This window comes from Papaver somniferum, chromosome 6 (assembly GCF_003573695.1).
Source record: "Papaver somniferum cultivar HN1 chromosome 6, ASM357369v1, whole genome shotgun sequence".
Classification (NCBI taxonomy): domain Eukaryota; kingdom Viridiplantae; phylum Streptophyta; class Magnoliopsida; order Ranunculales; family Papaveraceae; genus Papaver; species Papaver somniferum.
The window spans coordinates 96488321-96515006 of NC_039363.1; the positions used below are offsets into that span (position 1 = coordinate 96488321).

The 26686-nt window shown below is 34.2% G+C and overlaps 1 protein-coding gene across 1 annotated transcript; it reads left to right on the top strand.

Moving 5' to 3' along the window:
- The first annotated feature begins 1078 nt into the window (after positions 1–1078).
- LOC113285930 lies at positions 1079–3156 on the top strand. Its single transcript, XM_026534666.1, has 3 exons — positions 1079–1305; positions 1413–1719; positions 2556–3156. Exons 1-3 carry the CDS (start codon positions 1282–1284, stop codon positions 2903–2905), a joined length of 681 nt encoding a protein of 226 aa, XP_026390451.1. The 5' UTR covers positions 1079–1281; the 3' UTR covers positions 2906–3156.
- Positions 3157–26686: the final 23530 nt, after the last annotated feature.

Below are 26686 nucleotides of genomic sequence, written 5' to 3' on the forward strand. Positions count from 1 at the left end.
GGGACAAACTAAAGGAGTGTTTGTTTTTTTTTGAAACAAAACTAAAAGAGTGTTGCGACCTCTGAATGTATTCATCGACTATCTAGTTGTTAATGAATTGCAAAACAGTAGCCATTATGTACAATTGGTGAATATAAGCAATTAATCTCCTAAAAAACTACCAACAGTGGCCACTGTATTTTTAAATAATGCTTAACCAATCAACACAGTAGTCATACTTGGCTCTCTCTATTTTTAAATAAAGTATTTGATCCTCGTTTGGTGTAATGGAAGTTCAGAATCGATTGAAAGAAAAAAAAAGTCGGAACCAATTAATATTTTTGATTTCCTCTGGTCTGCATACTATATGCATTTAAACTGACGAGCAATCCTCGGATTTGCTCCATGATCCCTTGGTTGCTGGCACTCCACAGATCATAACCATGAAGGATCTTCAAAATGTAACACATCTTTGCAGGTAACAAACATGGGTGTATATATTTGCACTTTTTTAATCTAAATATTTGGATGTTAGCTAGGGTTTGTTAATCCCTTGTTAATGATACCCAATCTTTTGCACTAGGGGGAAAGCATATTTTAAATCCACTCAAGGTTGATTCATAGTCAAATAATCTAAATGGAAGTCAGCTTTCCCTTTAATAAAAGTAGCTTCCCCCTATTAATTATCTACTTTTTTTCCCTTCCTTCCTCTATAGTATTTGTTTAGACTTTTCCGTTGATTCTGCGCAATGCAAAGCTGGGTCTTGCTCATGAACAGACTGTTAGGTATTACTTCTAAATCAAGTGCACCCAGCTACCTTGGTAATATGTTTTATTATAAAATGATTAATTAAAAATCATTACTCAAACCTAACCAATTATTTTGTAGTTGTTTTGAGAGGGAAAATTCAATTTGCTATCCAACTGCCACCACATTGCTATTACCATAATCTCCGAAACAAAACAAAACAAAATAAAAAAAAATAAAAAATTACTCAAACCTAGCTAATACCATAATCTCCAAACAAAAAAAAAACCGATTACTCAAACCTAACCATGAAAAAGTCCAAATTCGTGACTCTTCATTGCATCGCGTTGCTTATATCATGATCCCCACCTTCTAACAAAACAATGCTATTTTGTTTCTCTATATAGTTCATTAATGTTTGATTTCATTTAAATCAGCTTGAAATCATTTTGAGGCCGACTTCAAAATCTATAAGTCTAAAGTCATCGGTTTATAGTTGTGTCAAACATTTTGGGAAGCAGGAGGAGAATCGATACTCGCTAGTCTCATTCTTCATGTCAGTAACGTCTGATAGCTCGGTACGTAATTATATGATGAAATGTTTTCAGTTTCTAACTAATAATTCATCACCGCATATATATCTATATTTAATTACTGATTATATATTGTTCATTTTATTTGGAAGGAATCGTCTTTTGAGATGGAGGAGGCAGTAGCAGACCCTGTACTTCTTACATCTACCAATTACAACAGTTGGAAATCTTATATAGAAACTAAACAGATAGATGGTGGATCAAAATTCAAACGAGTATGGGGATATCTGTATCCGGGTCCAAGGTATTCGCTTGATCTTGAGATAGACAAGAAAGTTCTTAAAGAGATAAAACTGTCGTGTAGTGAAGAGATGTTACAACATATTTTGTATGCCGAGTATTTTGCGGAAGCTTGGGAATGGTTAAAAGAAGCAGTAGATGCCGCAACAGAAGAAAAAGGTCAGATCGGAAGAGATCTTAGTATCCGGTTTTTCTTTTCTTTTCTCCAGAGTCCAGACTAGTAAATCGTGATTGAATCATTAATAGTTTCTTTATTTACTGACATAAATCACCATCATAATTTATTTTACTACTCTTTCCGTCCAAGGTATATAAGCCGGGTTGATTTGACTAGATATATCATATATATATATATATATATATATATATATATATATATATATACAGGCAGAACTACAATGGCAAAATGACTTCTCACATGTACATACACCCTTATTTTTATGATGCATCAATATCATCAAACTTAGTTTGATGAGTCTACTTAGTTATTAGGAATATGTTAAGGAACTTGGATGTTTTTCTTAATTAAGATATTTAAAAATTCTGCCTATATAACTATCTGTTGGGAATATGCTTCGAAAAATCTCTCCTATTGTAGTTGTATAGCTAAAGGCGAAGCTGATTTGGCAAGTGGAGTTCGATTGAGGGTATCTATTTTAGTGACTCTCATCTAAACCCTCGTCGTATCATTAAATTTCAAACTTTATTTTTCGGGTGAATTTATCCCTGTAAAAGAAAATCAATTATATCGATATCAATATTCTGTTGGAGATGGACCAGATGGTTAAAACAAAACAAAAAAGATACAGCATCTAAAATATTTGATGACCCTGCTAATAAAATTTGTTTTTCTATTTTACTCCACTTACGATACATATTTGAACACCATTGAGGATGCTATTACCAATTCACCATTCAATTTTCTCAGTAAACTATAAGTCCACAAATCTCGATCACAATTTGACTGAGTTTAAATCATATCGGTTTTTTTCCAGAGAGGTATTACAATATGATGGAGATAGCAATAGCATCAAGAGCAAAAGCAGATGAAGTTCCAGAAGTTGATAAAGTTTTGACAAAGCGAAATTATGGAAAATGGAAAAACTATATGAAAAACGTACTGTTGAGTAAATATCTTTGGGTCGTTGTGGATGGAAGTGAACCAATTGGATCACGCACTTACAGGATAAAAAATCATAATGCCTTGGCAACCATTCGAATCTCATGTGGGAAAGAAATGTTCGAGCACATTTACGAAGCAGATCATGCTCGTGAAGCTTGGTTCAAGTTAGCAGACGAGCTAGGAGGAGGTACCACTTCTACAAAAGAAAGAAAAAAAGGTTAGATCAGGAAATGATTTATGCACCGGGGTTCTCCTGGCCCGGGTTTAATACCGTGTGAGACGAATGGTGGGTATCATTTTGACTCATCCCTATCCTACTGCTAGAGTCATTCTCGACAGCCCTTTGATTCCCACACATGATTAAACCCGGTAGAATCTGTTGTCAACGTAGAATCGCTGACCGTGAATACCTAAAGATGAGAATTTTATGTATTTATTGGCTTAGTTAGCATGCCCTCTTGGTGCCTTTGGTACTATGTTGTGTTCTACCCTAAAATGACATGATTGTTAGAATACGGGCTTCCAACTCAAAACCAATTGGCAATGAGTGGAGAGGCCCTAAGAGATTATATAAACCGCAAGATCTTAGATGCCTGGATAATTTGGGACTAATAATCTCAACACGACCCCTCACGTGTAGCCTCGTTGGGTCTAACACGTGGACAATCAAATCGGGTGACGCGGAGTAAAGGCGCGGTCAAATGACTCATCGCAAATAGCCTGCTGTGATACCATATTGGAAAAAAAAATGTAAACACGTTAGGATTTCTGATTTTACAACCATGAGATAAACCCAAGTGCATCGAGTGTAATCATCAACTAAAGTGAGAAAGTATCTGGCACCCGTACAGGATGCTACGGAAAATGGTCCCCAAATATCAGCATGAATTAGCTGGAAAGCATAAGAAGATGAAGAAGTACTTTTATTAAATGGTAACCTTGTTTGTTTAGCCAAGGGACATACAATACAAGAGTGAGTACTCTTGGAGTCAATGCAATTAAAAGTACGAGATAATAAACGAAAACAATCCTCGCTGGGATGGCCTAAACGGCAATGCCACATATCCATTGGCCTAAACGGCAATAAAAGAAAAAACATAAGGACGGAAGCTAAAATGATATAGGCCCGCAATGCGCCTACTCCATCCAATCTCCTTGTTCGTTTGAAGGTCCTGGAAGACACATGAATCATGAGAAAATTTAATACAACACTTGGTTGTTTTGGTTAGTTGACTAACCGATATGAGATTGAATTTAAAACTGGGAACATGAAGAACATCAATTAATTTGATTGTAGGTGATAAATCAATATTGCCAATATGGCTCACAGATGTAAACGATCCATCTGGTAATTGTACGTCAATTGGTTTATCAACCACCGCATAAGTGGTGAACGACGATATAGAATAGCATATATGGTGCGTAGCACCACTGTCTACAATCCAAGTAGACAAAGAACAAGCAAATACGTGTGGCAAAGAAGACAACAGGGAAGGAGAAAACGTACCTGCGCAGTTTGCCGCTAGAGGAGACACAGCACTATTGCTGTTCGGATTGAGCAGGTTCAGGAGCTGAGCGTATTGCTCAGCAGTGATCGACGGAGCCGTGGAAAGCTGGGCAGGTGTAGCAACTGTGGCTAAATCATTGTGAGTAGCATTGTGAGCAGCGGCCTTTGAAGAGTCATTAGGATATCCGTGTAGCTTCCAACAGACCAGTCGTGTGTGACCATGCCGGTTACAGTGATTACAAAAGGGTCGGGGTCGTTTGTTGCCATAGGAGCTGTTTCCAGGAACTGGACGGAATTGCGAGGAAGGACGCTGTGATCTGGCGTCTGTGTGAGAAGCAGCTAAAGCAGCAGATTCAACTATTGGAACAGCAGCGGAGTTGATTCCTTGCTGCTCTTCTTCCCGGCGTACGAGATTGTACAGTTTGGCAGCCGATGGTAACGGTTCAGTGACTAGGAGTTAGCTTGGCAAGGCAGAGAAACGATCTTGAAGCCCCTGTAAAAACTCCATAGCACGATCTTGATTATGTTGTTCAATAATAGACTTACCAGCATAACAAATACAAGGTGTTGGAGGTCGAAAAGAATCCAATTGATCCCAAAGAGTTTTGAGCTGGGTGTAGCATTGAGCAACAGAGTTATGCTCCTGTTTCAAGGTGGAAATCGATTGCTTGATGGCATACAATTTTGTGGCATTGGACTGAGCAAAACGACTCTTCAAGTACATCCACATCTCATGAGCAGTGTCGAAATACATCACACTACGACCAATCTCTGGTTCATAGGAGTTGCAAATCCAACTGCCAACAAGATCATCACAGCGTTGCCAGTAAGGTATATCAGCTGGAACTTCTGGCTTAACAATGGTGCCATCAATGTAGCCAAGTTTGGCTTTAGCACTCAAAGCCTTACGAAAACCGCGAACCCAAATGGCATAGTTTTCACTTGTGAGAACCGGTTGATAGAGAATAGTTGTAGGACTGTCTGCTGGATGAACATAATATGGACTAGATGGATGAAGGTGAGGATTAGAATCAACAATACCAGTGGTGCTGTTGGTTGGTGATGGATCAGTGACGTCTCCCATTGAAGCTTGTGAAGAGAGAAAAAGAACGATTGCTGCCGGCGTAGGAGTATTGGCTGTCACGACAACTGGTGCTTTGCTGATGCCGATGCTGTGAAGAAAAACTGTTTTCGACAGGTGAGGAAAAGTTTCTCAGTAGATTGAAGCAACTGAGGCTGTTACAATGTTGTGAAGGAAAGTTTGTGGGAGATAAAACCTAGCACGAAAATACCATGTTAGAATACGGGCATCCAACTCAAAACCAATTGGCAATGAGTGGAGAGGCCCTAAGAGATTATATAAATCGCAAGATCTTAGATGCCTGGATAATGTGGGACTAATAATCTCAACAATGATCGATCACTGACATTTTATATTTTGGATGGATTTGATCAGGGATAGATAATGGTGAGATGACAGATTTACCGCTCATACCGGATTCAAATGAAATCATAACTGCCGATAGACTTCTTACAGTAAGCTTCCCTAATGTTCGCAGACGAAATCCAGAAACTAATGACTTCATTTACAATTACATAGCACAGGGCAATTACCAACATTGGAAAGTAGACATGCAAACTTATTTGGAAAATCGAGGATTGTGGGGTTTTACGGAGGAGTCTGTAATATCAGACCATGTGAAAGACGAGGAAGCTCTTGATGCGATGAAGCTTGCATGCGGACCAGATATGTTAGGTTACATTTTATACATGGATTGCGCCAAAAATGCGTGGGAGAAGTTAGCTCAAGTAGCAGCTACTAATTTAGTATTTGCAGCAGGTTAGACCAATACCTTCAACAGTAGTAAACAAACTTGATATCTTCCATATTATCCCATCCTGGGCCTCCTGGCCACTACATCTTTATACCCATATTTTAGCCCGACTAAATTGGGGCCTATGCCCATTAATTTGGGCCTACGACTACATGATAAAAAAGGTCACTGAAAAGTAAAAAAACCACCCTTATCCAATTATTTTAAAAAATGGCTAATTTACCCCTTGATTAATTAGCGTTAATCGGGTGATTAATTGATGTTTAATCAAATTAAACTAAAAATTAACTAATCTTGATTCTTCATCAAAACATGATTTTTTTATTTTTTTTTTGAAAAAATCAAACCAGAATCGATATATGTTCGTGCTCTAAACCGATTCTGGGTTGATTTTTCAAATCATGAAAAAAAAAACAGAATCGGTTTTTACAAATGTACACAAAAACCGATTATGGGAAAGAAAAAAAAATCAAACATAATTTAAATCATACTCGTTTGATTTAAATTCATATACTCATTTTGAGATTGAGTATGAAATCATACTCGTTTTGAAATTGTGTAAAATCATACTACTCATTTTTAATTCGGGTATAACCAGAATCGGTATACACAATGCACATATAAAAACCGATTATTGACATTGCATAACAGGAATCGGTTTATAAAAGTGCTCATGTAATCCGATTCTAACAAAAAAAAGATACAGAAAAATTGAGAACAACAACCGGTTTACTCGACACACATATAAAATCTGATTCTAACATTATACATCAACAATCGGTTTTTATAAGTGCTAATGTAATCCGATTCTGGTTCAAATTTCTCGAACCAGAAAACATATCAAGGACAATCGGTCTTTGTGGGAATGAACATAAACCGTTTCTATTTGCAATCGGATCACATATACATTAACGTTAACCGATTCTGATAAACCAGGAAAAATTTGATTTCCAAATTTTCAGTTTTTGAGCGATTTTATGTTACTAAAACCTAGTTTATAGGATTGGTTTGAGAAGAAAAGAAGAAGAATCAGTTGAAGTTGAGATGAAAATAAATTTGATTTTGATTTTAGTTTTTAGTTTATAATTTTATGGTTTAGTTTTATGATTTTGATTTTGGTTTTAGTTTTTAATTTTATGATTTTAGTTTTAAATTTTGATTTTAGTTTTTAATTTTATGATTAGAATTTGATGGGGACAAATTAGTAGTATTAATATTTGATAGAGGATAAACTAATAATTTTGATTTTTTTTATCATGTAGTCATAGGCCCAAATTAATGGGCACATGCCCCAATTTAGTCAGGATACTTTAGAAGAGAGAGAAAGTAGAACACCATCTTGACTGAGAAATCAAACAAATACCACCTTTTTAATGGGAACAAAGTTACAAGTTATATGGTATTTTTATAAAAATTATGAAAAATATTATAGTGTAATACAATATTTATTTAGGTGGAGAGTAGGACACACCAAAAGTTTGTGATAGTCAGGTTTTATATCTAAAAATCTCCGTATGTCTAGAACTGTTTACGTAGGCAATTGTTTAGGTTTGGTTCCTTTTTTCTGTCACATTAGTCTTCACATATAAAAGTGAAAAAATATCATCGATTTTGTTTCATTAGAGCTTCTCCAATGACATGTGTGTGGAGATAAATGTCAAAATCCACCTAGGATGCACATCCATTTTCTCTAAAATCATTCTCCAATCCGGATGTCATAAATCAAAGTATGCATGACTCCAGGTAGAAAATGTCAAGAGCAATGTCTAGTTTCCCACATTCCCCTTGACATTGTCTTCCATCCTAGTCAGCTTTTTTAAATTAAAAATATATTTTATTTACTAAACTTAATTCTAATACAACAAATAATCCTTTTTAGATCTAATAAAATCTTAAAATTACTAAACATAAAATTTACATTTAATAAGAAAATGATCACAAACAATACCATTGGAGATGAACAACTTTTTTCACCTAAACTTAAGGAAAATTTGGAATAAAAATGTCTTGTTTGTGTTGCCACATAGGAAATACATACAACAACATTGGAGAAGCTCTTAGTTTAGTGGAACTCAGTCTTGTTAAAGTACCATTTCCTTTGTCTTATTTTACTTAATAATTTATTTAAAAAATAAATTGTTTAGGAAAATATCATAATTTTAGAGATTTTTTTTCTTTTACAAAGTTAAATACTTAAATTTGGGTATTTTCATTTAAATTGACTCTTCAATAGTGTAGTAAGTAGTAAGTGGATTTTAAAGCACTGAAAATTCAAATTTGGAAAAAAATGCTATCATAAGTGTCAAAAAAAAAAAAAAAATCATTCATAGTATCCCATAGGTTTTTTATGTTTTTAACAAAATATTTCTTATTTTCAATAAACTGAGATTGGTATGTTTTCTTGAAGTATATATGGACATATGCTTTCATCTTTAGTCAGCATGGTAAAAGGTTTTATGATGAGAATATAGTTATTTTCTACAAGAATTTACTAATATATATCTCCCTTATAAAGCATAGTTTGGACAACTTAGGCAAGTTAAAGAGTGGTCCAGATTTCTCCTAGGGAAAGCTAAATCTGTGGTTGTGGTTGGTTACATTATTATTGTATCATTAATTTCTTATAATAAATACTTAACTAATCTCTTATCATAAATGTCTTATAATTATCTTAATAAATATATTTACATTAAATAATTAATAAATTTGTTAATTAAGAAACATAATAACTTTTAAAATTCTTTTTAACCAATTCTATTTTTCTAAATATATTTTTATTAAATAAATAATAAATATATTAATAATTATATCAATAGAAATTAGGGATAACCAGGGTGGTGTTTGAGAGAGGTGATGCACGAAGCCAGTGACGATAGTGATGGTGGTAGAAAAGGTAGTGGTAATGAGTCGTTCTGGTGGCGGTAGTGTAGGTTCAGCGTTGTAGTGGGAAAATGTTTATTGTATGTCTTTAGAACAAAAATAACATTATTACGGAAGTTGTGGTTGATTTTTTCAGTAGGTCCCACTACATGTTTCACTCGGTGGTTTTTTCGAGACATATATTTCGGTCAACCTAGTAATTTTCCTAAGAAACATAATAATTAAAAAATATGAAAACAATTATCAGTTTTATATAAAGCCAATAAAAAAATAAAACCGGTTATAATTGACATAATCTTTTTAACTCATTATAGACAATTGTCATTTTTATTCTTTCAATAGATAAATCTAAGGTTGTAAGTGCTTCTCATAACTGATGATTAAAAATTTATCTAACGTCTAAAATTTAATTAACAGATTACTAATTTTTCATTTGTCTTTCATAATAACCATTCTATTAATTTTCCATAGCAGGCGTTGTATCAAAAACGATAATAAATAAATTATTTTATTAACAAATATTTTTATTAAATAATCATATTAAATATAATTCGATTAACTAATATCTAAAATGGCCAAAATTTATTAAGTGGATCACAATGGTGGTCATGATGGCGTAAAGGAAAAAACGTTGTGGTATGGTTGGAATGGTGATGGAAACTATTTCAGTAACAACAAAAATGGTGGATGGTGTTTTTGTAGTCTTAAGTATTGGTGACCCAATTGTACCAATGAATAATTTCGCATCCTCTCATGTATTTCTTATTAAATAGCATAACGTTATTTTTGTTCAACAATGATGGATAGCATGGTCTATTGTCGTTAGGTCAAGTGGTTAACCATTTGACTATTGGATATATTTTTATGCAGCGAATAACCTCACATTTAGAAGATCAATGTCGTAGATTGTCTGAGGGTTTTAAAGAATTGAAGATATATCTTTTCTAAGTCGAATGTGTTGCCATCTGAAATGGCTCAACGTTTTATAATATAATGACTTGGAACTTTGACGGACCATAGAATTTTTGCTTCCTGCGGGTCGGGTTAGGACCCGCTTGGAATGCTCCGATTCTCGGATACGCCAGTCAAGTAAAATTTTCGTTCACTAAAAATCCTGCACACTGTAGAAATCTCATTAGTCTCAAACTCAGAATTCTATGAGCATATGTCCCACACCATAATACTCATAAAATTCGACAAGGGTTCCAATATCAAAATAAGGGACGGCCGATTGCGTAAAATCAGATTTGTCCAGTTGCCAACTCCAACAATTTATACGGCCAGTTTCCAAAATTAACACGGGCCAATTGCCCAAAAATAACTGATGGCCAGTTTCCAAAATTAACACGGACATATGCTCAGAATTAGTATTTATTTGTGTTATTTGGATTGTAAAAACATACGATGTAGTATGTACTGTAGAGTCCATTCTGAGTTTTAATATTTTTGGAGCATTTTTAAAGGGGACAAAATCAACAAGGATTTTGACATTGTTAATACGTACACAATTATTTATGGGACGAATGAGTTCGAGTGATGTAAATTTTTTTAACCTACACAGTTCGACGTTTTGTTTTACGCGGTCACTAAAATAAGGGAGATGCAGAAGGGAAATACCGTTTTAATTGATTGATAATATTTTTTTTTGTCTTTACAATATATAAAACATATCAAATATCGTTGGTTTTTTGTGGAAAGGTATGTGAAAAATAATTATGATAGGGTACGGCTCGGGAAGAGGCATTATTTGTGAGAATGTCAAACTAACAAACATACTGGAAGGAATCATATATGAGTTGTTGGAACAATTGCAGAAGTATGCCTGCAAAATAATTAAACAAAAAACAAACAAAACATTGTTATGGCTGAGTCGCGGACTAGGTCGCTTTCTTTAAGACGTTTCGCGGCTCTGCCCAAGATTGTGCATGCAGTTCTTCAATGGCGCGTCGTCCCAGGATAAAACATCCGAAATCAGTATCTCTTTCACAATCACTCTTGCACGGTGAGAGGATGTGAAACTTCTACACTTCATTCTTGCTCAGAAACTCATTTAGAAAAATAAGAGATGTTCACACACTTATTTTTCTTTCACTAAAAATCTTTTCTTTTCTAAACTCACATCATAAAAGAAAAATTTTCAAAGACTCTCCAAGTTCTTTTTAACACCAAAACATAAAATAAAAACTCTCTCATAAGAAAATGTTCTACAACTCCTCTAACACTCTTTCCATAAAAAAATTATGATTTTATTTTTAATATCCAAGGAAATAAATATGAGTAAATTAAGGACATTATTAATATGTTAATTATCTTCATTAACCTACTCAATAAAAAACAGTTTTTTGGCATTAAAACAAAATAAATTCATTCCTTAAGAAAAATAATAATGGTCACATTAAAACTCTTTAATTGTGAGAATATAAAATTGGAAATTAATTAATGTTTTTAAAACATATATCTCAACAATCCTCCACTTATATTTTTCAAAATATTGAGCAAGAAATTATAGAATTGTGCATAAGCAAAGGTGTCTCGCGACTTGAACCTTTATGTAGTGTTAATAGGCTCTCTTAAATCTAACCATAGAGTGAACACAAGTCTTGAACTCTATGAGATAAAAGATTACTTAACACACACGACTATACTAGTGTAAAGTATAAAGCCAACACATTATGGCCTTGTGCTTGTATCCCAGTTTAATGAATGATCTAGAGAACTGCCCATATTCTCATAGAAAGCGGCCACACTTTCACATTCACATAGGTGAGTTTATCAAGAGTACTCTTGAAAGTACCCCACTCTACATATAGATATAAACATCATTAAGAGTTTGAAATTAAAAATTAAAAATTAAACCCAACCTCTACTTGCTTCAGGATATCATGTCGTGGGATGAATTCTTCAAAAGCACGATTCTCACATTTTTATATTATCTATGACTTCGTCTAGTCCCTTTGAACCTATTTCTAGGTTGGGTACCCATCATAGATAACTCAATCTCAATGGGCATCAACCTAATTCCTAAGATGTATTCACATCTTCTTATCAATCCTTTCTTCAAAGGACTGATGAAAACTCTTTTCAGACACTATATAATCCATTCTCATGATATCAACTATTTTAGTTGTCTTTACATTCTCAATTCTTGTAATAGTCGCGGTACTATCACATTGGATTAATATATATGTTCCTCTATCTATTAGAGTATCGAATCGCTCCATCCCTTAAAGGATTCAACTGAAAGGATGTCCAATCAGCTTCGCAATATCCTTATAGGATTGCAGTAACCATTTAGATAGTGTATTTGTAGGCGTAAGATATCTCATAACCTTCTCAATATTTTACCAATTTTTTCCATTCTAGGATTGGTAAATCAGAATATAAAACCCCCACTATGGAAGCAATATATATTACACCCTCACTACAAAAAATATATATATAGTCAATCACGTAGCAAAATAATATACTGAGCTACCATACTCATGTCTAGTGCAAGCACACACAATCTCAAAAGCATTCACACTAAACCAAATGAGTGAAAACTAGTTTACAGTCACACTATACATATTTCTACCTCTTTTAAATTTCTATTTCCATTGAAATGAAATATTTTCAAAGAAAGGAAAAATTCATTTCAAAAACATACGCATCTTCACTGAAGTCTTTCATGTGAAATAGTAAACTAAGAATGTTCTCAATTTCATTTTCATCCTTAAGTTAGAACACAAATTCAACAAATCACTTATGCATACAAAACAAAGATTATTGTGCATTTCACTTTCATTAATTCTGAAATCATTCGGATGAATCAAGTAAACAATTTTTATTTTATAAATTGTTTTAAAGTTGTTTTTTTCAGAATATAAATGATAACTTATCTAACTTATGTGATTTCTTTTATTGTAGAAACTACACAGTTTTCCAAGCTTGGTTTACATAGATTCTCATTTTTAACTTACACAAAAGTATATATTTTTAATTATGACTATAATAAATCATACATCGCAGAACCAACATCAACAAAACAAGTATGTAAGTTAATTTAGTGACAACAATGCAAGTGTCAACAATTTCTGTATGCTTATCTAAAAACAATAGACTCACGAATTTATTTATCCAAAGGATAAATTTATGAAGAACGAAGTTAATTTCTATTAGAAGTTATCTTTCTAATTATAAGCAACAAAATATTCATAACTAAATTTTAGTCTCACTATAAATATGTTTTTCTAGGTTCATTCTTAGTGAATTACTTGTCACCTTCATTTTTCTAGTTCCTCTAATTTAAGTCAAATATGTTAAAACATAAGGTTATGGAACCCCCACTAATTTTTGACTCAAACAATAATTTCTAAACAATATCAAAAGACTCCAAGAATTGTGAAAACTAATTAACCAATGATTTAAACCCAAAACATTTTACACAATATAGAGGATAAAAATTCAAACAATTTTTGTAAAGTCAATATCGCCTAATTCACGACTCAAAAAACATATTGATATCAAGACAAGTTACTTGAAGCATCTTTATAAAATTATCAAATATTTTATTTCATCCAGTATCATTGCAAATTATGTAAGATTTGAAAGTGTACATGCTTTTATGAGTTAGGTAAGATTATTACATACATGTTACTAAAAAATTCACCAAGTTCATAAGAAAGTATAACATGCTCATATTCATCACTAACTCATTGAATTCTTAAAAGCATGTTCAAATATTCAAAATTCAATTCATGTTATGATAAAATTGTGATATTATATTCAAACATTGTATCCATAACATATTATTTGTAGTAGTGCAATGATCAAATTCAACAAAATTTTAATCTCCATTCTGTTTATAACAACATATGCGTAAACTAGATTCGCGCTCATTTCAAAAGTATCAACATCTTTAACAAGATTGTTCTACCCAAAGTAAACTTTGAGATCGTACCAATACCGAAAATCCTAGTGATGTGAGTGTATCTCAACACCACTTTTTTTCGAACGATTCGATTCGATTCAACTTTTGAACCTATAACCTATCAAACCAAACATGGTGTAAAACACCAATATATACCAACCTCTCACCGTATCCACAATTACATTAACTAAGCTTGAAAAACGTTGTTAATAACATTTGATATTCTTGCAATGCCGTGCAAGAATAGCAAATAATCTCATAATCAATATTATGTTCATTTCTTAGTGAGAGTTGATATTCACATTTGTTTTGACTAGGTTTCTAATTCTTTCGGTTTTTGGTTTCATATCAAATTCTATCTCATAAGTTCCAAACTTATATGAGTCACATGTTTATTGGCATATACAATAATTCTCAATATATTGTTTTCTTAAAATTTATTCTAAGATTGAACAATCAATTCCACTATTTGATCACTACAATAACTACAAATAGTCCATAAACCATACCTCAATTGTTGTTAAAGCTCAATTGGTTATAAACCATTGTCCATTCTTTGCACACCAACATAGAAATCATTAACCCCATTGCTCCACACATCTATTAATCTCCCGCAATTTTTATTTCATTGCAAAATAAAAATTTGCTCAAGTAAGTGAATTTTCACCTGTCACAATCATTTAGATGTGAGTATTTGTAACTAAAATTAAGTAAGGTATGAATTTACATAATTACTTGAAAATCAAATAAACTATAGTACTCCAAGTTTCTCTTGAGTGTCAAATAAAGTTTCGAAATTATATAGTTATAACATCATATATTTATAACTCTCTATCAAGCATTTTATCAAACATGTGTGGTGCACTAGTTTGATTTCTAACAATAATCTTCCTTTTCATTATCAAAACAAGAGTACGAAATACTAGAATCAAAACATGATTTTTAAAGTTATTTCTTACATCTCTAATCTCAAGTATCATATATGTCTTATATTTTGGAAAAACATACACAACGAATTTAAAATCACTACATCTCTCAAATAAAAAATCCAAATGGAAAATTTCAAAGTGGATTTTTAAGATAAGTTCCTTATCTACAAGTTTCGTATTATACACAAATCCAAAATATCATCGAAACGAATTCAACAAGGACTAAATTTTTGCTCGTCGGAAATTTTCAGCAACGTTGTGCAGTTTTCCAAAATACTTTAAAAATATTTTTAGGACACAAAAATTCTGAAATTTGACATGGATGACCCTCATGATGTCTAATATATCAGGTTAAAATTTCTAGACCCAATTAATTACCATATAGGAGATAAAAATACATCTCTATAACATGTTAAAAATATTCGTTTCACATCAACAATATTTTTCTATGTTAGATATTCATGATAAAAATATTATCCATGTTACAATCCTAATCCATCAAAATCAGACATAAAATTTAACTCTAGGTATCAGGTTACCTAAAATTTCAAGCATCATTTTCAATTGTCAAAGAAAAATTATACAAATTATAATTCAATAAACAAAATTAACAATGATACTTATCGCGTTTCAGCAATCGTTTTTCTTTCGAATGTATAGCAGAATCAACGTCTTAAAATTGTTGGAATAATTGCTGAAGTATGCCTGCAAAATAATTAAACAAAAAACAAACAAAACATTGTTATGGATGAGTCACGGACTAGGTCGCTTTCTTTAAGACGTTTCGCGGCTCTGCCCAAGATTGTGCAAGAAGTTCTTCAATGGCGCTTCGTCCCCAGGATAAAACATCCGAGATCAGTATCTCTTTCACAATCACTCTTGCACGGTGAGAGGATGTGAAACTTCTACACTTCATTCTTTCTCAGAAACTCATTTAGAAAAATAAGATATGTTCACACACTTATTTTTCTTTCACTAAAAATCTTTTCTTTTCTAAACTCACGTCATAAAAGAAAAAATTTCAAAGACTCTCCAAGTTCTTTTTAACACCAAAACATAAAAGAAAAACTCTCTCATAATAAAATGTTCAACAACTCCCCTAACACTCTTTCCATAAAAAAATTCTGATTTTATTTTTAATATCCAAGGAAATAAATATGAGTAAATGAAGGACATTATTAAGATGTTAATTATCTTCATTAACCCACTCAATAAAAAACAGTTTTTTGGCATTAAAAAAAAATAAATTCATTCCTTAAGAAAAAGAATAACGGTCACATTAAAACCATTTAATTGTGAGAATAAAATTGAAGATTAATTAATGTTTTTAAAACATATATCTCAACATGAGTACATGAAAATATCTATTGATTTTCCCTTCACTTTTGTAATGACAAATACTCAATAATTAATAAAAATACTAGATTTAGTATCCAGATGAAAATGGCACGGATTAAGAACTAGTACTTCAATATAATAGTCTTATTCCTAAATTCTAATGCTATTATTTTATCGAAGTTTTTACGGTGTAGATATTTTTTTATAATTTTACATTGGCGAATAAGTTTACCCTCGGAGTCACAGACCTCTTCCACCAGTTATCGATCATTAAAAATTATCTGGTCAAACATTGGATTTTTATTTAGTGAATCACAAATGAGAACAAAATCTTTAAAAAGACTTGGAAAAAAAGACCACTGTATAAGGATAATAATGCTATCGACCTGGCTATGGATGAAATGTCTATGTAATTGCTGTTAACCTCCCTTTGAATGATTGAATCACAGAGAGATACTTTTTGTTCACCTGTTTGTCTATCAGTCAGACCCTAGTTAGCAATTCGGGATTCGGAACACGTACGGAACGGCAAACGTACGAGTATTATACGGTTTTGTAAAATCCAGATTCGGTCCAAAATTCGATCAACGGGACATGATTCGTCATTAATTCGGAACGGTATACGTACGTGTATAATTCGATTTATAAATGTGAGTTCGGTTCTGAAAATTCGGTATCTATATATAACAAATAATTTGTATTTATAAGGTCATAGACCAATTTTTATGCATATGTGTGAGTTATTTAAGGAAAAATAAACTCAATATGATGATATTAATAATATATACAACATTAGTTATCCAAAAGGACGTCGTATGGTGGTTTAGATGCTTGGTTAGTGAGTTTGAGATCTCTCTCACCTTCACCTTCAAATCTCTTCAGTCGTTTTTGTTTCATAAAAATTACAACACGTCTAATATTCGGTCGTGTATGTTCGGGAGGCAGTAAAGCCCAAAAAGTGGAGTCTTTGAAAAGTAAAAGCTAAAGAATTTATGGCGAATTAAGCGGACGTATCATTCGGGATACGTAAAATTCGTGAACGATTCGCGAATAATCCGGGAATGCCACATAATACGCGACTTGGGTTCGGAGTTCCAAACGCACGCGAATAAGACGGTAAAATTCGTGATACGGAAAAATTCGTGAATGATTCGCGAATCATTCGCGAACTTACTAACTAGGAGTCAGACCGCATGAAAAGCATTGTTGTGGGGTGAAAGAAGCAGCAGAAGCTAGAGCGAAGTTAGGCAAATTTTCAGAAACCGATAAGGATCTGACAAGGACTGATTTGGACAAGTGGGAAGAGTATATCAGCGAATTATTTATAAGCCATTGTCTTGGGATGCCTATTTATTCCTATGACGACTATATGGGGATCAATAATTTTGACGAATATTCTCCTGATTACGTGGTCGCAATCGCAAACGCTTGTGCAACTAGAATCTTGAAAGAGGCATGTGGAGTAGAGATGTTACCTTTCCTTTTCCGCAAAAATACCGCTGAAGAAGTGGTTAAGACTTTGAGAGAGGTCTATCGGATGGAACCAAAAGGCCAGACTAAATCTATGTTTAAAGATCATAAGTTATGATCTAGCAGAGAAATAGTTGCATTATGTCCTTACTATTACCGTAATAATTGTTGGGTGCAATAATCAAAAACAAAGAAAAATCAAATAAGCAAAAGTTATTGATACTTAGCTCCTTTATAATGGAAGTGATTGCTTTGACGAAACGAATAAGTTCCCCGTATCTCAGCAACAGCAACAAGGCAAAACTTTGGAAAATAGAGTGAGTCACGTGTTCAACACGCTGTCCTTAAGACATTAGCGCCCGGCTACACTCAAGAGTGATGCTATAGCCCTCACAAGACGGATATCTCCAGGATAAAACACCCTAATACACCTACTACTAGCATATGTAGTAGATGCTCAACTTGAGCTTGGCAACTCCGAAAAAACCGTTAAGGAAAATCGCGAATGCTTAAAAACCGTTATAAAATATTTTCCCTTAGGGGTCCCTCTAAAATATAGAGGAACCCTTTCCCATAAATTTTACAAAAGTAGTGAATTTCTTTATATAATTGACAAATACAACTTAAGAAGAAAAACTCCCCGATGTGGGACTAAAAGCTTTATATAGTTTCTTAAAACTACTAAAAATTGGAAACTCCACGATGTGGGATTAAAAAGTTTCATTCACAAAATAAAACAATAAATTATAATTTTTTATTAAAACTTTAAAAAATTATTTTTTTATTAATCGTTTTCCAACAATCCCCCACATGAATGAAAACTCAATAAAACATGAAAACACAGATAGATCTTGGTAAATAAACATCCCAACCTCACGATCCAAACAGACTGATCGTGCAAGTGTTGAAATCATACTAGTCATTTCTACGTCCTCTCCCTCACACAAAAGTGTGTTGACCCCAGGGTCATACTATGGATTGCATAAATCATAATAGTATTGAGAGCTTTCATCTTTAATTCTCACATGGTGAGACTATAGGTATCTTTCACCAAAGTGAAAAAGCATGAACTAGTGAACCCTTAGTGACCTTTAGGTCCTAAGTTCCAGTAATACCAAAACCATCAAAATGAAAATCACATAAAAAACGCAGGAAATACCATTTTAGGCAGAGGTGTCCATGAGGTCTTGAACCTTTGCTTAGTGAGATATTACCAGAATTACTTGCTAGAGACAGTGAACTATGTCTTGAACTGCTAGCATTTGATGTAATTCGTGATAACAACCACGGGTGATATCTCCAAGATTGCTGCCAAGCTCGTGCCGTTTTGTCCGTTTTGGCCCTGGACGTATCCTGTTTCTCAGAATGCTCTAGAGAATCAGCTCATATTCTCACAGGAAGCGACCCACTTCCTCATTCAGATAGGTGAGTTTCCATAAAGAGTGTTACTGCTACACCCCACTTCAATCTTAAATTGAAACTATAGAACTCATTAAGACTTAAAAAAGTCATCCTCCACATGCAGTCACACTATCACGTCTACACCATAGGGAAGGGACAGAGAATGAAAATCTCTGATAGTGTTTACCTTTACCCACCACAAATTAGTTGTCTCATTCGAAACCTTGATCATGGGATCTCCAGTCAGCAAGGTTGAGTATCCTTCATGGCAAGTTTAATATATGAGCTTAAGCCCCAACCCCCTCGATGCATTTTTAACTATCTCTTTGTACAAACCTTTCGTCAAAGATTGCGCGATATTCTCCTTGGACTTTATCCAATCAATGGAAATAACGCCGATTGAGATTAGTTATTTCTTAGCTTTAACTATTATAGCTTGGCTAACACAATGTATAGATATAGCTGGCACAGGCCTATGCCAAAGAGGAATGTCTTCTAAAAATCATCTTAGGCACTCGGCCCCCTCTCATGCTTTATCTAACGCAATACTCTCAGATTCCATAATGAATTGAGCGATATGTTTGTTTGGAAATCTTCCAACAACAAACCCACATGTTAGAGTGAAACCATATCCACTCGTAGACTTAGACTCCTCTGAGTCAACTATCCAGTTTGCATCATAAAGTCCCAAGGACAACAAGATACCTTTCATAAATCAAAAGAGTATTTTAGGTACCATAATACTCTACTCAGTGCATCTGAATTCTCTTGCTCTGGACTACAATTATATCCACTTAACTTACTCACAATATAGGCAATGTCTGGACTCTTACAGTTCATTAAATTCATCAGACATCCTATAACTTTTGAGTATTCAAGTAAGATACTCCACTACCCTTATTTTTCTTGAGACTACAAGAATAATCGTACGAAGTACAAGCAGGTTTACAATCAGACTGATTGTATCTCTTAAGCACAACTCAACATAATGAGAACGACTAAGACTTATAAATGTTTGATTATCTTCTAATCCTCATCCCTAAGATTACATCAAAAGGGCCCAAGTCTTTCAAGTCAATGTTCTCATTCAGTGCATGTTTTTAGTGGAATTGATCACATCTATGTTTGTATCAAGCATATCATCAACATACAAGCATACAATTACACAGACATCCTTAACAAGTTACTTGTAACATACTTGTCAGATTCATTAATTTAAATCCACTATCCATTATCACATGATTAAATTTTCCATGTCACTGTTTACGTGCTTATTTGAAAACCATACAAAGATTTTTCAAATTACAAACTTTGTATTCACAACCTTTCACTACAAAGTCTTCAGGTTGATCTATGTAAATTTCTTTACCTAATTCACGGTTTTAGAAAAAGCTGTCTTAACATCCATCTGATGTATCTCTACGTTCTTTATGGCAGCAATAACAATTAGTATCTCAACGGAAGTAATTTCCGTCACAATTGAATTAGAATCAAGGAAATCTACACCTTCTTTTAGTTTATAGCCTTTAGCTACCAACTTAGCTTAATATTTTTCCACAGTTTCATCTACCTATCGTTTCCTCTTAAAGACTCATTTACATCCCATGGTCTTACAACCTGGAGGTAAACTAGCAAGCTCCCAAGTCTGGTTCCAACGGACTGAGTCCATTTCACTAAATGAAGCTTCTTACGAGAATGGGGTTTCAGTAGATATCAAGGCTTCTTTACAAGTCTGTGGCTCGGACTAAGCTAGGCATGTTATGAAGTCGGTTTCATAAGAAGTCTCAAGTCTAATTATTTTACTTCTCTTAGGCTCAACATCAACTTCATCTTCCTTTAAAATAAGTTCTGACTATTTGAAAATAAATCTAGGGGATCAACAACACATCTCTAATGAGGTACAGGTTTAGAATAAACATGTTCAAAGAACTCAGCATCCCTAGATTCCGTAATAATATTCACACCAATGTCAGAAAAAATCAGAACACACAACCAAAAATCTATTTGTAAAAGTATACTCAATATACCCTATACGAAAACACAATCAACATTTTTGGTTTCAATCTAGTTCTTTTAGGAAGAGGAATTACAATCTTAGTCAAACGCCCCCACACTTTGACACATTCATAAGAAGGTCATCTACCGTTCCATAAACCATATGGAGTTTCATCTGATTCTTAAAAGGGTACTTTATTCAGGATATACTAGTTAAGAGGACTGCCTCCCCCCACAAGGCCGCAGGTAATCCTGAACTAATCAACATGGAAATTATCATCTCCTTAAGGATACGGTTGTTATGTTCAAGGCTTCTAATTGGTTTCCAACTTCAAGTTTATACATCTTAAGGCTTCTAAGGCGTCATCCTTATCCTAAGCAAGTATACAAGATAGTACCTCGTACAATCATCTACGGAAGTTATAACCATCTTTTACCACAGTGATTTTGGGTTGAACTCATGTCAACTAGGCCTAACTGAATTAATTTTAAAGGCTTATAATTACTCTGAACATTTGTGCTAAAAGATTTTATAGCATATTTTGATTCTTCACAGATTTCACTTTTGTGTTCAAAATCCAAACTAAATTTGGGTACGAAGCCTATGCTAGCCAGTTAAGCATTGACTTATAAGTTTACGGTTCCAAGTCTACCACGTAAAACAATCAATCACACAAATATATCACAAGAATCAATTACGTTCACATCATCAGTTTTTCCGTTAAGCTTATATAGACCCAAAGTCCTATAACTCTTGCTTAAAAAATCACTGCCTAGTTACAACAAGTTTTCCAGATTCAATTAAGATCTTAAATATTTTTCCATCTACAACAGAACAAGATACAAGATTTTCGCATATGCTCGGAACATGAAAACTTCATTCAATGTGAGAATATTACAGATATGAGCTTCTGCTCGACCTTTTCCTTTTATGCAACCTCTATTGCATATGAGTTACTCAATAAGAGTTTCTCGACATCCCCTATCCTATGATAGGAGGTGAACAGGTCTCTGTTTCAACAAACATTATTGGTGGCTCCAGAGTCCACCTACTGGTCTCTCACATTGGTTATTAAAATAACTTCCGACATCACGCCACCAAACTCGTTCTAGTTTATTTCAACTAAATTAGCATTAACTTTCTACTTATTAAGGTTTTTATGTTGTCTACAATTTACTGCCGCGTGGCCAGGAATTTTACAAACATAACACTCACCCTTAACTAAAGTAATTCTGGATTCAGGTTTACGAAATATACCTTTATCATGAAGACCATGCTTATAGTTGCGTTCGATGTTCTCACCTTTGCCATCTTTGGAAGATTTGTTTCCAACCACATGCGGCTATTAGCCATGTCCCTCGGAGATGACACCTTTATTAACAAATCACATTTCCAAATCAGAAAGTAAAATATGAGTTTTGAAGATAACATCTATATATACAAACTTCGTTTGAATCAGCGTTTCAAAAAACTCATGGTTACCCCCACAAAAATTAATTTAGTTAACAACAATTTTCTGCTCGTCAGAATTTTTCAGAAACGTTTTTCTGTTTTGTAAAATATCAAACAAATACTTGTACAACTCCAAAAATTCTGAAATTTTACGCGGGTAACTATCAGGATGTCTACTACGTTGTGTCAAAAGGGTTCATCTAAATTCCTTCTATATTAAAAGATAAAATTGAAACTCTACAGCTGACCAGAAATTCGTTTTTGTTTTTCACTCCACAATTAACATCCATGATTCACAAACCAATCAATCGTTTTCGATTATTACAAATACTAATGTCTTAAGATTGTTGGGTGCAATAATCAAAAACAAAGAAAAATCAAATAAGCAAAAGTTATTGATACTTAGCTCCTTTACAATGGAAGTGATTGCTTTGACGAAACGAACAAGCTCCCCGTATCTCCGCAACAGCAACAAGGCAAAACTTTGGAAAATAGAGTGAGTCACGTGTTCAACACGCTTTCCTTAAGACATTAGCGCCCGGCTACACTCAAGAGTGATGCTATAGCCCTCACAGGACGGATATCTCCAGGATAAAACACCCTAATACACCTACTACTAGCATATGTAGTAGATGCTCAACTTGAGCTTGGCAACTCCGAAAAAACCGTTAAGGAAAATCGCGAATGCTTAAAAACCGCTATAAAATATTTTCTCTTAGGGGTCCCTCTAAAATATAGAGCAACCCCTTTCCCATAGATTTTACAAAAGTAGTGAATTTCTTTATATAATTGACAAATACAACTTAAGAAGAAAAACTCCCCGATGTGGGACTAAAAGCTTTATATAGTTTATTAAAACTACTAAAAATTGGAAACTCCACGATGTGGGACTAAAAAGTTTCATTCACAAAATAAAACAATAAATTATAATTTTTTATTAAAACTTTAAAAAATTATTTTTTTATTAATCGTTTTCCAACAATAATTAGTATAAATTTGTCTGACCACAGATAGATACATGATGTACTCGCGACTACTCCATGCCGTCCAGAACAATGATTTCAGGGAACATGTGCATGACCCGAATGAATGGTGGACAGGGGCACATAACTTCTTTCGACATTTTCCCGAAGCACTGACGGCGGCAATAACAGATGATGGTTTCACAGCTCTTCATGTCGCTGTGCGGTTAGGTAAAGTTGATTTTGTTAAAGAGCTGTTAGGATCAATGACTCCCGAGCAGTTAACAGCAAGGACGGATAAGGGTAATACTGCCATGGGAATTGCCGTTGGAGGTAATAACATCGAAATCATCGAGATGATGGCAAAGATAAATCCAAAATTGTTAGAAACTCTCAACGATGAAGGCTACAATGCACTTACTATAGCTGCAATCAACGGAAACGAGACGACGTTCCGTTATCTGTACGCAAAGACACTCATAATAGACAAAGGCTATGAATGGGATAGAGAAATCGACCCGGAAGGAGGTATTGAATGGGATAAATGTTTTACTACTCTTATTACATCTACAGCAAGGATCGATGCATTTGGTAAGAGTTCAGATCTACATTGCATAGTTTGGTCAATTAATTATTCACTGTCTAAATTAGATTGATTAACTTAATGGCAATTTTATCTTTATATCTCCAGATATTGTTTTGGATTTTCTCGATAAACCGTCATCCTGTGCCCTTAATAAAGATGCTTACGAAATGACTCTTTTGACTGTAATGGCCGGAAAACCTTCTGCCTTTCCAAGTGGAAACAACTTCGGGGTTTTCAGAAGATGCGTGTATCAATTGGGTTAGTGATCTCTGTCTCCCTAATGAGTTGGTTATTATCGCGGCAAGTCTAGCTAGAATCGCTCAAAAATAACACTCCTGTCAGGTTTGCGGTGTGTCTCATCTCTAAATCTTATTTATATTTTTTGGTTTTCATTACAGCTGGAATTAACCCTCATGGAACAAAATTGAAAGCTCTCAAAGAAATAGGTATTTCAGGAGCTTACCATCAACTTTCATCTGCTTTGCTATCTTTATTATCAACTAAATCGATGTGGAAAGATATCAAAGCATTGGATGTTAATGTATATAAGTCGTGTGCCAGGTGTGAAACAACCGCTTGATAGTAAGGTGAAACATCATCAAAGCATGGCAATTATCAAGAATCTTTCTTCCCGGCTTTTAAACTTGAACCCTCTTCTGCTCAAAGAAAAACTCATATATAATGCAATTCTTCAATCGACTACTAATGGGATTATTGAGATATTTGAAAATCTAATTGATAAGAACCCATATCTGGAACGTCACACAGATGAGAATGGAAGAGGTTTATTTCAAATTGCTATAATGTCTCGCCAAGAGAACATCTTTCTATACTTGTGTGAACTGGGTCAAAGAAACAATATGGATGTTAGAGACAGCTTTCAAAACAACGTTTTACATTGTGCTGGATTTTTGGGTCCAACCTTACAGCTAGATAAAGTCCATGGTCCAGCTCTGCAAATGCAAAGGGAATTACAATGCTGCAGGTAAACCAAATATAACGATTACAATAAAGTTCATTTTCTAGGAATATACCTATCAGAAAAATAATTATTTATTTATTTTTGACTCAAAAGGCTAATTTTATTAAGAAAACCAATACATCAATAAGAAAGTAATGAAATTGGAAGATATTACAAAAGCAAAACCCATATTAAGCTAATCTTATTTCTATCGATGCTTCATGTTTAGGAGGTTGAAAGAGTCGTTCCACCAAGATTCAAAGAGATGAAAAACAATGATAAACTGAAACCTGGAGCATTATTCTCGCTCCATCATAAGGATTTAGCCGAGAGAGGAGAAAAATGGATGAAAGACACAGCACAAGCGTGTATGCTTGTTACGACTCTTATCGCGACAGTGATGTTCGCAGCAGCATTTACACTACCGGGGGAAGTGACCAAAATACAGGCGTTCCATTATCTTCAAGCACAACGGCTTTCAAGGTTTTCATAATTTCAGACGCAATCTCGCTATTTGCTGCATGCATATCTATCTTGATGTTCTTCTCCTTATTAACAGCACGTTATGCGGAACGTGATTTCTTGATATCTTTACCCAGGAAGTTGATACTTGGTCTCTTCACCCTCTTTATCTCTATAGCAACCATGATGGAAACTTTTGCAGCAACCCTCGTAATTATTCTTCGCAAACAAGCTTCTTGGGTGTACATTCCTGTCTCTATCTTAGCTGCCATTCCGGTTCTCTTGTTCGGCTGGTCACAGTTTTCGGTATTCTTTGACATTGTATTATCTACATATGGTCGTGGTATATTTCGCGGTCGCAGTAAGAAGGGTGTTTTACCCAAGCCCGTCTATTCCGGTGAGTACAAAGTTCAATCATCTGCGACTGCAGCAAAAGAATCTGAGAGTGTTGAATTGTTGGAAATTAAAAGCTATGACTAGTGTGAACACGCAGATCAAAGTCATCTGAGTATTCACAAACAATGCGCGCAGACTCATGACAATACAATAAATAGGATGCGCCTGAAGGGAACAGATTGGTTATGTCGAATCCTTGACTCAGAGTTCTAATACTCTTCCTCGTCTCATCAATTACAATCATTGTCCTTAGCTCATACAATAAGATAAATAATGGACGAAGTATAAAATGTACGAACATGATATGCTATAAGTAACGAATTGAATATATAAAGTATGGATGTATGAACATAGACGAAACGATTAACTTATATGATTCTCACTCAGATCCCTGTCTCCGAGATTGGGTTTTTCATTATATGGTGGGGATTACCGAAAGAGTCGAATGCCTTTGAGACTAATATAAACCTGCGTAACAGGAGGAACCTCACTTACACTTTCTCTATTTCTCTGTCTCTCTCCTCTTCTCTTCTCAATGTTTTTCCCCCTCCCTTTTCACTTGGAAGAGAGGGGTATTTATAGGGTGGTTACATGGGATTCACTTCTGAAGCCCGTTATAACCTTATCCTCTTGTGTCTTGTGTCGCTTACGCAGAGGTCTTCGTGTTCTTAGTCTTCTCTGCGTGTTCCGTTTGAATATTCAGTGCTATATACGCTTCCTCCACAGGATGACTGACACGTATGATGTTTGAGGGTATTTAATGCGGGTAGTTGAGATGTCTGTCCGCGGTAGGCAGTTGTCCTCTGCCCCTGTCTTGTCTGCGTCAGTCTGACTATCCCCAGCCGTAGATCTTAGATCTTTCTGGGGATAGGATAAAGTGAATCTCGGGTTATCCTTCAGTGCTTCGCAGTTTTCTAGT